The sequence below is a fragment of the Thunnus albacares genome, chromosome 15 (assembly GCF_914725855.1).
Source record: "Thunnus albacares chromosome 15, fThuAlb1.1, whole genome shotgun sequence".
NCBI lineage: Eukaryota > Metazoa > Chordata > Actinopteri > Scombriformes > Scombridae > Thunnus > Thunnus albacares.
The window spans coordinates 5,400,777-5,414,133 of record NC_058120.1 but is presented as its reverse complement, the minus strand read 5'-3'; the positions used below and the strand labels follow the sequence as shown (position 1 = coordinate 5,414,133).

The following is a 13,357-nucleotide window of genomic DNA, read 5'->3' as shown; positions in this document are numbered from 1 at the left end:
AATTTCGGTAAATGCAAATGAAATTTAAATAGAAATATGTACAATTTTAACACATCTGACAAAAACAAAGAACACGAACAAAAACTAGTGTCGCATGAATGGTTATGTAGGTCGTCTCTATGTCACAAATCCGGCACATTTGTGTCACAAAGACTGCATCTGCGCTCAGGACTCCACTACCCAGCATGCAATAGTGCTTGCATAATTCAGTACGATTGGCTGACGTCACCCCGCCCCTCGTGCTCCCCTGTCAGTCTCTGGTCTATCTGACATGTTTTACTGCAGAGCGGTTCACACCGAGAGTTCCGTTAACAACAACAGCCTCAGAGGAGTCTGGAGCTGTAGGAAGATATCACCATGGCTACTAGCGCCAGCATGTGCTGCCGCCTGTTTGACAGACACAAGAATGTGACACATTTCAGAAAAGTCCTCGTACAGTGCGTTAATGGAAACATTCAGAGACTCTATTCCAGTGCTACGCACAAGGAAAATGAACTTGCACTTGGAGACTCGACTTCAGCTGCTGCCAACTTCGCCGCTTCTCCGAAAACCAGGTCAAGACAGGTAATACGGACTCCAAGACACTGCTCAAATCACTGTTGTCTCATTACTGGCTAGTACCTGAGTTATTAACTAACGCTAGTTCATGAGTAGAGGCATAGGTGACAAGTTGTGTTGTCCAGTTTAAGGCCCGGTAAAGGCCCAGTTTAAACACTGTCAGGGACTAAATATTAAACCAGCAAGTTAGTGACTGTGCAGCACTGGTGCTGTCAAGCAAAGGGGTTTTGTGGGACGCTAGCATACTGCAACTTTACACTAGTTTATTTTCCCTGATAGAGATTCATCACCAAGGATTCTAGCAATTGCTGTTTTAATGATAGTGCAGGTCTACTTATCCCTATTATCACCACTATCAACAGTTCAGTCCTAAATCTATACAAATCAAATGGGGATGTTCCTGAGATGACATAAATTAATCTCATAACGTGTCTTGAGGCACTGTTCACTTATCCACCAGTTTAGCTGTCATTGCAGGCAAATTTGATGTCCTTACTAACCAGTAATGTAAGCGTATAGTTTTATTCTAGAAATAACATGCATACAGTTTTTCTTGCATGTCAGAGCATAAATTAAGCTCTACTAAACCTCAGAAGTTGACTGTTGCTATCCTGCCGTATTGCAAATGACAGTCAGCCATGGCAATGTGAAATTCATTGTTTTACAAGTTGCTTTGTCTGTTTGCCTGGCAGGCACTTGAACTATCAGTGACAGGGTGAATGAACAAAGAAACATTTTAGGGGTGTGTTTTAAGGAGCAGTGGGCTCATAATATTAGCCTTAGATAACAGACATTAAGAATGTAAAGTGGATGCATTAGGAGTCAGGATCAGGGTGGGTCCTGTAATTAACGTTAGTGTGTCTTACTAACTGATTACTCACGTGTTTGCCTTTGTGTGTATAACTTCTGACATAACAGCAACCTACTGTTGACAGTCAAAGGTCATGAGCCTTTTACAAAGCCATGTGCAGCTCCCTCAGTATGGCTGACTTAGCGACGCCTTGTGATCTATTGATACGTTTATTTAAATGTAGACAATTCAGGTGTTACACAAATCCCTGCATTTCATACCTTGCACAAACCCTTAATAGTTGAACTGTTTTCAGAATAAGGCACTGATATCATTTCAAATGGCATGAGAATAAAATGACTCTTATGGTATGTTGACTGAATAAATTTGGGTTTTAATGACATGGCAATGCAACTGTTCCCTTCTTACCATCTATTTCCATTTGTCAGATCAGTTGTCTTTCTTTTCCCCAGGAGAGGCTCAGAGACCACAGCATACCCTTTTCAGCATTCTTGACTGACAACTTTGGCCGGAGACACAGCTACCTGCGCATCTCCCTGACCGAGAAATGCAACCTGCGCTGTGAGTAGATCTGATCCCACTGTGTCTACAGCTTCTTTGGTTTATTTTCCACGCTGCTGACATAGCTTGTAGCAACCACGGTTTGTAATAATGATTCTACTGATGCTATTACTAAAAACACAATGTTAGATTCACTGCAGCAGGCAGCGCTGTATTCTCTCTTTTATAGAGGTCAGGATCAGCTTTAGAAGATCTGGTGGGGATTAATTGTTCCTATCTTCAGCAGTGGGTTAATTCCCGACAAGAAAGCAGGACTTATTTCATGTTGGAAGAACTGTCTTTCCAAACTTTATGACACCCTGCTACAAAAAGAGGAAATTGAAGCAGAACATGGAAAGTGATGTTTTGAACATAGTCTTTCAAAATGGACTGGCTTTTACCTGAAGAGGATAACCTTGCCTGAAGCTGCTTTTCTTATCTTTCTCAAGGTCAAGGCCCCTTTTAGTTCTTGCTTTTGCTCAGTGATGTTATTTGGATTCATTGTCAATGCACTTAAATGGAATGACATCTTGTTTGTGAAATTATATGCAGCTTTAGCAGAGTTCAATTTATCCAAATCAGTACTTGTAGCGCAAGAAATAAGAGGCATAAGAGATTTTCATAGAAACAAAATAAATGTTACACTGTCTGCATGTTGCATGTGATTAAATACTGAAAAATAGGGTTAAATGTGTAAAAATCTTTGGGAATTTTCTCACATCAACTTGAAAACCGTATATAACCCTGTTCACACCTGGCATTAAAATGCATCTCAGGTGATTTGATCACAAGTGGACAGCTCTAAGTACAGGTGAGAACGCACCCTAGACGCACTGAGATCCAATCGCTCAGACCACATTCGGAGGTAGTCTGGGCCGCATATGGCCACATTCTTGTAGCAGTGTGTACTGAATATGTCTTAGGCCACATTGAAGGACTGCCTACTCAACTGACGTCCTCTGCCTAAGCTGAAGTATGTACTCATTCACTTGCCAACGGTGTCATATTAAAGTGTGAAACAACAAGAGGGCTGGAGCAGAGAGTATGAAGTTAGCAGTATAGCTGTGAAGGTAGCAGTGCAATGTGTTTACAGTTTAGGATATGTGTCAGTGAATAAATGCTACAACTCCTCAAGACCCAAGCCAAGTTCCCGTGTCTTGCTTGCCACCTGCTGATTAAAGTGACGGGAGTTAGCCCTGACAATGGGTTAGCCTAACCTGACCAGGCTCACTTAAGGTGGACTGACCTTTGGACCAGCTATACTCATTTTAGTGACAATCTCAGCCGCTCCTATCGAAGAAATGTCTGACTGCTGCGTCTCTCCTGAGTTTTGCTCTCCTCTGCACCGCATTTGGTCTTTTCAAATGGAGCGGGGAAGTGAGATCAGATCACAAGTGCTCACTCGAGACGCACGTGAAGATGCATTCTAATGCCAGGTGTGAACTTACGCACTTAGAGCTGTCCACTTGTGATCGGATCACCCAAGATGCATGGTAGGCAGGTGTAAGCAGGACCTAAGTTACTGGACAGATAAACTACCATGTATTTGGTGAATGTGACATCAGTCCATTTCCTGGCTGCTTATAATTTATTACTCTTTAAAAAACGAGAGAAATGACAGAAAAATGAAATGTACACAAAGTCATATTAGGTGGGTCCTTATCGGTGTTCATCCTGGGTTGGTCGGGCGTTGGTCAGATAAATGTGTCCATCACCAGTGGCAGTATTACCTTGAAAGTAAAGACATTATTGTCATACATTCAGGCCACACCTGATAATATGTCCATGGAAAGCAAAGTGGAGCAGTAATATCTGAGAGTCCAACCCTGGAAGATAGAGTTGGTCATTGTGGAAAAAGATTGTTAAATACATTTTTTGTCAAATTCAGGGAATGTCTCCTCACGGTCCACTAGCTGCCCTTCTGTGTTCATACACAACACTGGCTCTGTTAATGAGAAACAAACAAAGTGGCTCAGACCCAGCCACACAACACTATTCCAGCCAATCAGCAGGGATTGTTCTCACAAACACCCCCATGTTTTTTATGCTCTGAGTCTGTTTCTGTCGCGTTTAGTGAAGTGTAATCTGAGCAGGCAGCTGTTTAAATTATGTTGTATGTGTGTTTTCAACTTATTAACTGTATCAGTGATGTCTTCCCCTGTAGACGACATGCAAACTATTTTGGTTCAGTAAATCTGTGCTGTCAGTCAGTCTGGTGAAGGTAGTTTGTGCGGCTGCTGTCCTCTCAGCTCTCCAGGAGCTGATGCTGAACGCAGGTCGAGTGAGAAGTGGGGAGGCTGCAGAGAGGTGGAGAGTGTGGATGGACTGTTGTGCTCACATGAGACATTTTTTTTTTTTCGTTCGTGATAATGTGTGAGAGGAACAGAAGTGACTCTACAGCTGACGCATCACTCTGGATTTCGCCATATTTGTCTTTTGGGCGTTCCCTTGGCAATGTGCGTCCATGAATTTGGGGGATGGAGCTTCTGAAGGAGCATGAGGAGAGGGGTGTATTTGTTTGGGTGTGTAGTTCAAATATCAACAATCTTTCTCCAGAATGACTGACTTTACCTTTATACATAGCAGATACAGTTAGATGACTCAAATATATCCCAAACTTTTATTGATATTTGTACAAATTGCATTTTTTAGAATAGGTGAATGGTGACTACAGAAAACACTCATCAAACAATAGTTTTTATCAGAATACATAGACTTTAACATGTCTGGTTTCATATTTTTATAATTTTTCCACATTCTCAGTAAGTCATGTTGGTAAATAGATCCACCTCTGTGGCACTTTCCATGAAGTATTCACCAGAACCTCACATATTAAGAAATATGTGATACTGTAGGATAAAGGCAACTGTTGAATAGCACGTTATATCTTTGTTGCTATCTCATCTCATTTTCAGGTCAGTACTGCATGCCAGAGGAGGGGGTGAAGCTGACGCCACGGGGCCAGCTGCTGTCCACCTCGGAGGTACTGACCCTGGCCCGCCTCTTCGTCCAGGAGGGGGTGGACAAAATCCGCCTGACTGGAGGAGAGCCCCTCATCAGACCTGATGTGCTGGATATCATTGGTAAGGAACTAGTAAAAGATGGAGGGGATAGGGGCTGTTCATGTCAGAGAGCCTGGACACAGAGAGCAGTTTTGGCTGTGATTTTGAGTTGTTTCAACACTTGCAACCAAGTTGTGGTGAGCACAAACTGCTTTTTGCAGTTTACCATATGACCAATTGACAGTCTTTTCAGAGGAAGGACTCAACATTTGCTATCCATGGCTATCAGTGATTCATTGGCTTACCCTGTCGACTAGACTAGAGCTTTTTCGGAGCAAGTGACATGAGGAGAGACAAGTGAGGTGGAGAACTGATTTTCCATGCATGCCTTCAGGCTAAGACATACATGTGAAAGGGAAATGATTTGTTACAGTGCAGCTATATGCTCAGTCTAATGAGGTATTATCACAGCATTTTAATTTTACAGCCTGATTTGTAAATTAACCGTTGCAGTCTTGACCACAGTGGGGTCACGTTCTGTGAACAGTGCTCATGGGACCGACATTAAAGCATGACATGAATGAACAAAGCAATGCAGTGTAACCAATGGAAAATGTCTTTGTAGAAAGAAGACCACAGGCTGCCAGCAGCTCTATAAAGATAAGCAATTATCACTGTGTCACCTGACTGACAACCACTGTGACCTCACATGACCCTCATCAAGGTTTATTGGACTGAATAATTTGCATAAAGTAGAAACCAGACCCTTGATCTACTGTGTATGTTGAGTATGTACATAGAGTATGTATGTACTGTCAAACACATCCATGACATTTGGCTATGTAAAGCTTTTTCACATATCAATTTCAAACCTTTGTGCTAAAATGCAGCAAACAGATGTACATTCATTGTTTCAGTCACCAAGTTTATGCAGTGGTGCTGGCCTGACCACATCATCTGGAGAGGCTTGCACCAACTGTGTGTAAAGTCGTCCATACGTTCTAAGTAACTACTAGCTAGCAATTAACTATAAACTGGAAGTTATTGTAGCCTCACAAACTGCAACATAACTTCCAGAAACAGCAGTTTTATGGGGCCTAGTGATATATTAAACTTGAATCCCAATCCTTTGTACTCTAATGTCAGAGTCAGTAGCATTTATGCAGTTTAGAGTGGGTGGGAAATATCAAATTAAGCTAACCTAACTAATAATATTTACTCATTTAGTTTGACATTATTAGCATAATGTGTTTTTTTTTCATTTTTGTAACATATAATTTAAAATGTCTCCAGTTAGCATCATTATTAAAAAAGGCAGCCTATCAGCAAGGCAGATTTTATTTTCAGCTTTCTTATCTTAGTTAGCTACGCAACTGCCTTACCCCCGGCAGTTACTAGGTTTAAACCTCCACTTAGTAAATAGGTAAAAATTTGAACTCACTAACAGCTGATGCATGGGTCTCCACGGTAATAATCTACACATGTCCCCACATTCCCCCATCTTTTAATCTTCCTGCGTCTCACTCTCTTCTCTTGTTCCTGTTTTCTTTTCCTGTTTACTCTCCCTCTACAGCAGAATTGAGGAAGTTGGAGGGTCTGAAAACCATCGCCGTAACGACTAATGGCATGAACCTGGCCAGGCTTCTGCCTAAGCTGAAAGATGCGGGCCTCGACCTGATTAACATCAGCCTGGATTCACTGGTCCCTGCCAAATTTGAGTTCATTGTTAGGCGGAAAGGTAGGGGAAAATTGCAGTTGTTTTAAAACACCTTATGTAGCATTTGACCTGTAATGTCACCTGTAAGGGATTAAAGCTTACAATGTTAAATAGTTGATGTAAGAAAGAGAGACAATAGTACAAGGACAGAAACTGTTTTTGATGCACTACTACAAGATAATCTTAGAATAGATAATTGTAGCTTAAGTATACTTACCTGCAGCAGTGTCTTAGGTTGAATCAAGAGAAGAAATGTCAAGTTGTATACTGTCTGTCTCAGTGTTAAGGTTTCATCACACTCCAATTAACTGGTGATGTTTAGTCTGCAGTTTATTTTTCCTCTAGAAAATAGTGTAATGGTGTTCATTTGGCTCTGCTGTTGCAGTTCTCTGTCTTTGTCCAAAACCACAAGTTGTTGACAGCCTAAATCAACACTGTGTATACGTATGCTGCTGCTGTTGTCGGTCAATCCCACTAGTTTACAGAAGGAGCCTGTAAACCTTAAACAAACGGGGAGGGGAGGTGACAGCAGGGCAGAGCTGTGGGTGGTTGGCATGTGGAAGGCAGACACAGATGGGCCGACTGAGATTAGGAGATAAGTGAGAGAAAAAAAACATTCTGGCATGTGGAAAAAAGCAACGTCTGAGCCAGTCTTCTTCCACAACACCTGATTTTTAGGTTTTAGGTTTAGCAAACATTAGATATTGTAAGTAGAGACTGAAAGGAATCATTGTTTCTCAGCCTTTAATAAACATATTCAGGGCTTTAAGTACAGCCTATGTGACATTCAATCGCTGTTATGAGAATGCCAGACTAAACATAAGCCTCACCTGCTGCATTGATGCTTTCATCCTGTGCAAGTCTGCCTGGATTTGTGGGTTTTGCGCAGATGAAAAAAAATGATGGGTCTAACCTTGGCAGCTTACTGTTAAAGGCTCTGGCTGCTGCTGAGAGATTAGTTGTGGATGTGTTCATATCAGTGGTTTGTGGTGAATCGTGGACTTAGTCAGATGTTAAAATGCAATGAGCAGAGAAAGCCAAGCTCGTACATCACTCAACTCTGATCTTAAGATGATCTTGAGCCAGTGGTATTACTCAATGCTTTTTCACCAAAACACAATCTCCTCTTTAGATCTGAACTTGTTGCACGGAATTCAAAGATAAAGTGTTGATAGTGTCTTTTTTTTCTCCCCAGGGTTCCACAAGGTCATGGAGGGCATTGATAAGGCCATCGAAATGGGTTACAACCCTGTCAAGGTATTTTTGTTCATCTTTTCAAACTTGCTTTTACTTAGAAACATTGACTATAATTTCACCCACAGCATTAAAGATCTTTTATTTACTATTTGTTTTAAAATCTCTTTCATTTGTCGCTTTTTCTGCTCTGTTTTTAATATTCCTGTTTCTTGCATCTGTCTTTTTTCGTTAGTATTAAATTATGACATTTTTATTGGAACTTTTCCGATATAGACAGATGGATATGTAATACGGAAGATTTTTGACTGCTAGAAATATTATACATGTATTGTGGTAACAGAAGCATAGTTGGATAGAAAAAATACAGCATGGTGCTCTAAAATGTGAATTCTCCCCATGTTGCACTTACGACTGTTGTCAAGACACTGTTAGAACCAGCAGCAAATATTGATAGGATGAGTGTCTGCTTTATTAGAGTAAAGAAAAAATGGCTGTTATTGGCAGCACAGTGTTGTTCAAAAATTGCTGAATAAAGTATTTTATTTGTGTCCTGGCATTTTACCCACAAAAGCTGAGCCTCTCTCTGCTACTTCCTCATTTTCTGTATGTGACTAATGACTGCCTACCCCAGTTCCACTTCACACTGTGCAGGTTTAAGAGAATAAACGAACATCTAAACAGGCACACACACACACAACCTGGCTCCCCTCATGAGACCTTTAGTGTGATTATATGAAGTGTTGCTACTGCTGTGTTTCTGGAATGCAAAGATCCCATAAAACATCATGGTTCAGTTGTCAGTTTAGTCTGAGTGAAGGACTGAGTGATTTCAAACTGTGTCAGAACGAGGTCAGAACAAGATCAGCTTTGGGGAAAAAAAAGTTTAAGATGACTGCTGCTGTTTTAAAAGTTCACATTCTTAATCAAATCCCTGAGATAATAAGACTCTGCAGGAATCATAATCTTTAAAAACTCTGAATCACAGTTCATTTCTGGTCCTTGAACAATGTTCCTCAGAGTGACGCATTGTTGTGTGCTGCCCTCTGTAGGTCAACTGTGTGGTCATGCGAGGCCTCAATGAAGATGAGCTGCTAGACTTTGTGGCGCTGACAGAGAAGAAGCCTCTGCAGGTGCGCTTCATCGAATACATGCCCTTCGATGGTAAGTGCACTCTTCCCACTATGTGTTACTACGCAGGTCTGCAAAGGTATCTGAAAACAAGTTTATGGTCACATTATAGTACTGAGGGATTTGCTTACATTATTTATGAAAATAAAAATGCAAAAAAATGCAGACTAACGCTGCATACAATGCACATGACTCCTGAAGCAGGTTTGAAGTTAAATCAACCAGCTGAATATTTGACAAACAATGTTCAGAAATAATCAGTGTTTTCTTGTGGAACCAAGAAAATTTTAAGCTTTTAAAATAGAACAACAGTATTTTGTTCATTTGTCTTGTTTTGCTGTCATCTGTTCAGATTTTCTTGCAGAAATAGTACTGATGTGCTGCTGTCTGAAAGTTTGGCAGAAGTTCCTGGTTGTTGAATTAATTGATGACCCAAAAGATGCCTGTAGCTTGTGATACGCTACACCCCACACTGACCCACATTGCCTCTTCTCCTCTCTGCAGGCAACAAGTGGAACTTTAAGAAGATGGTGAGCTACCAGGAGATGTTGGACCACATCAAGCAGCAGTGGCCCCACCTAGAAATGCTTCAAACTGGACACACAGACACAGCCAAGGTCAATTTCTTCCAACTGGAACATTAGTTTGATCCCGTGTGGAGCTTAACACTGGCAGATGATTTATTCAGCCTCCTGATTTTCATGAAGGGATTGGGAATTGGGATGATGATGGCACTGTTCATTCTTGTTATTTATGATTCTTAAAAAATCATCTTTTGACTGTTTTATTTTTTTATCAAGTGAATCAACATTTCCTGCTTACAGCTTCTTGAATGTGAGAATTTGCTTCTTTTCTGTTTCATATCATTTTAAATTGAGTGTCTTAGTGGAGTTTTTACTGTTGGTCACACAGTAAGAGTCATTATAAGTAGTGCACACCAGGCTCATGTTGGTCTAAAACTTTCTACATTAATGGTCATTTAACCTTTTTTTTGGGCCACATCTCAGACAAACATATTATCCAAATCCTAGATCTTTCTCAGTGACACTTGTCTGATGCTTTATTTTGTCTTTCAACAGACTTTTAAAGTGCCAGGCTTCAAAGGTCAAGTGGGCTTCATCACCTCCATGTCTGACCATTTCTGTGGCTCCTGCAACCGCTTACGCATCACTGCAGACGGCAACCTCAAGGTAAAGCTACAGCTGTGCTTCAAGGACATTTTAATGTTTTAATGTGTGTTAAAGGACCAGTGTGTAAGATTTAGTGGCATCTAGTGGTGAGGTTGCAGATTGCAACCAACTGAATAACCCTCCCCCTCCCCTTACAAGGATGTAGGAGAACCTACGATGGCCACAGAAAATGTGAAAGGCCTTCTCTAGAGCCTGTGTTTGGTTTGTCTGTTCTGGGCTACTGTAGAAACATGGTGGGTGATTATACACTAATTAAAACATATTTATTAATATTATATTCCATTTCTGCCAATATTTCTGCCAATTGATCCCCCTAAATCTTACACACTGGTCCTTTAATGAGGCATACATACTGTGCCTGGGTGTGTGTACTATAGTATAACATTCCTTCCTGTCTGTCCTCATTCAGGTGTGTTTGTTCGGTAACTCAGAGGTGTCCCTCAGGGATGTCTTGCGCTCCGGGGCATCAGATGAAGAGCTGCTGCAAATCATCGGGGCTGCTGTGGGCAGGAAGAAGAAACAACATGCAGGTAGACTTGTGTACACTTACTTTATATATATATATATATACCACCTGCATACCTGTTGCACATTTACTGCCCTCTCATTCATATATTGTTCCTGCTTTGTAATCTGCAAAACCCAGATTGTCATATTCTACTGGAATGTAATTTCATCCTCCTCCTCTCTTCAGGCATGTTCAGCATCTCCCAAATGAAGAACAGGCCTATGATCCTCATTGGTGGGTGACATGGCTGTACGTACAAATCTCTCACACCACTGTATTCTGACACTTCTCTGTTATAGTTTATTTATGATCTTATGATCATCATGGGCTAGCAAGTTGTTTTCCACATTCACAGCCTTTTCACAGTAGATCATGCACCTTTAGAATGCATTTACATTTGAACTAATAAGAATCACAAACATTTGTATGAACTGTAAATAATACACCCTCACCTAAATATGAATTTCTTTACTAAACAGTGTATTTGACTAATGTTATCTATATCCAACAGGCGCCACATGCCAAAGGCCTTTGTCTTCTCTGCCAAAGTCGCAAGACAGTCAGAGGGCTCTCCCCATTGTTTCCCAGCTTACAAACAACACATTCCTCTCTCCGACAACAGTACCTCTCATGTGCCATTCAGGCAGCAGGAGAGTCCTAAACAGAGAGGGTGTTTTGTGCCTTCCAGACTGCACTGCTTCAACACAAGCAGCCCCTGTTTGCTGCTCTAGAACTTTAAAGAGTGGGGTTACCCATCTTCAGTCACATATCAGCAAAGAGAAACCTAATGAGATGGAAAACCTCCACCATGTAGCCTCCCGTCACTCTTCTGAGTTTGATAGTAGTCTAACTTTCCCCAGTTGTCACACTAAGACTGTACGTTATGCTACACGCTCAAATGTCATGAGCTATGTTAAAGAAGACTGTCTCAGGTACGCACAAACCAGGGGTCCTAATGCTCTGAAGAGCCACTTACTAAGGACCCCAGGAACACCTAGCTTTTGCACACAACTAATGAATGCCAAAATAAATCTTAATCACCACAGTGTTCGACAGTGTCACAATCAAACTTCCAGCGAAGACCCCGGTGTCAAACTCAGACAATCTGCGAGAGATCAGACCAAGTCAGGCTCAAGTGCCTGCAACCCTCACCTAGATGACACCACCGAAGCCCAGCTGACACACACAGACGCCCAAGGCCGAGCCACCATGGTGGATGTTGGCGGGAAACTTCCCACACGCCGAGCAGCCACAGCCTGCGCCACCGTCATCTTGGGCCCCACTGCCTTCCGGCTGCTTCGGGATAACCAGCTGGCTAAGGGCGACGCGTTGGCTGTGGCGCAGTTGGCCGGCATCATGGCTTCCAAGCAGACCTCAGCCCTCATCCCGCTCTGCCACCCGCTCCCCTTAGACCACGCCTCAGTCACCTTTGACCTGGACGAGCTGCAGAACGCAGCAGTCATCACAGCATCGTGTCACACCACAGGCAGGACAGGAGTTGAGATGGAGGCTTTGACAGCCGTTTCTGTAGCAGCGCTGACTCTCTATGACATGTGCAAGGCTGTGAGCCATGACATCATCATTACGGACATAAAGCTGGTCAGTAAGACCGGCGGAAAGAGGGACTTTCATCGTCAGTCTTGACCTCCTCCCCTACCAATGAATCCAACACAGAAAAAACTGAATGAATGAATTGTAAGCAGCACGCAGACTGCGCCAAGTTTCACCAGAATTATCATATTTTTCTACAAACAAAAAAAATTACACCATGAGAATGATTTGAAAGATGTTATAATCACATAACTCATCCTAATCCCATCCTGCCGACCTCTGCCAGGAGTTTACTGGATTGCTTACTTCAGTGACACTTAATCCCACACAATATGAATCATGTTGACTAAACAGTGCCCATGTTTACTTTGATTTAGCTTTGCAAATGAGAAATGAGAATTAATTTCAGTGTCATACATTTATTTCCGGTAATGTATATCTAACATCAGTGCAACAAGTGCACAGATGTAGGACTGCAGTGTCTCTTTGTGTCTCAAGAGGGTGCTCCAGTATTAGTCACAAAACATCCCTGGAAGTGAAGAACAGACTGAGGACAGCCTCATGTTGCTAACGTTGAATGTTTGTCCTTTATCTGAAGAATTCAATTTAGAATGATGTCCTGGTGCCTGACTTTGAAGCTGGCACAGAAGGAAGCAGCAGCAGCAGCAGCGTAACGAGAGCAGAGGAATGTACTGTATGTTTTCAGGTTCTCCCCTCACGTCTTAACTGTGAAACATCAACTGTACATATTCCTCTACTTACCTGCTTTGCATTGCAGTAATTAACAGCACTATGAATGTTTTAATATGATCATTCGAATTTACTTTAAGGTAGACATTTACTGGCTTTTATTTAGTTTTTGTTCTATTCCTTCTACCTCCGTTGTATTCTGGAAACACTGGATATTTGTACGCATACCACGGTACAGGTGGAGAGGATGATGAGGATAATATCCACCATTTGTATAAGGTGCCACCTGTTCATATGGTGGCTAATACACTACACTAGTCTTGGTTGTTGTTTTTTCTCCCTGCTTTCCCCCCAGAATAAACTTGATTGTGTCAAATTGTTGCTTTCATGTTAAATTGTATAATTCTATGGAAATGTTTATCTCCTAATATGATTGAACTGGCTGGTGAAATGATATCTGATGCA

At 41.7% G+C, this 13,357-nt stretch overlaps 1 protein-coding gene across 2 annotated transcripts; it reads left to right on the top strand.

Moving 5' to 3' along the window:
• The first annotated feature begins 233 nt into the window (after window positions 1–233).
• On the top strand, window positions 234–13,268 carry mocs1 (molybdenum cofactor synthesis 1). Of its 2 annotated transcripts, none has more exons than XM_044375086.1 (11): window positions 234–564; window positions 1,822–1,930; window positions 4,825–4,992; window positions 6,485–6,649; window positions 7,824–7,885; window positions 8,875–8,986; window positions 9,458–9,570; window positions 10,033–10,143; window positions 10,553–10,673; window positions 10,838–10,885; window positions 11,163–13,268. In XM_044375086.1, exons 1-11 carry the CDS (start codon window positions 358–360, stop codon window positions 12,293–12,295), a joined length of 2,349 nt encoding a protein of 782 aa, XP_044231021.1. In that variant the 5' UTR covers window positions 234–357; the 3' UTR covers window positions 12,296–13,268. The 2 variants fall into 2 exon arrangements, with proteins under 2 accessions (XP_044231021.1, XP_044231022.1); XM_044375087.1 differs by having other exon boundaries at window positions 10,838–10,900; window positions 11,163–11,265.
• Window positions 13,269–13,357: the final 89 nt, after the last annotated feature.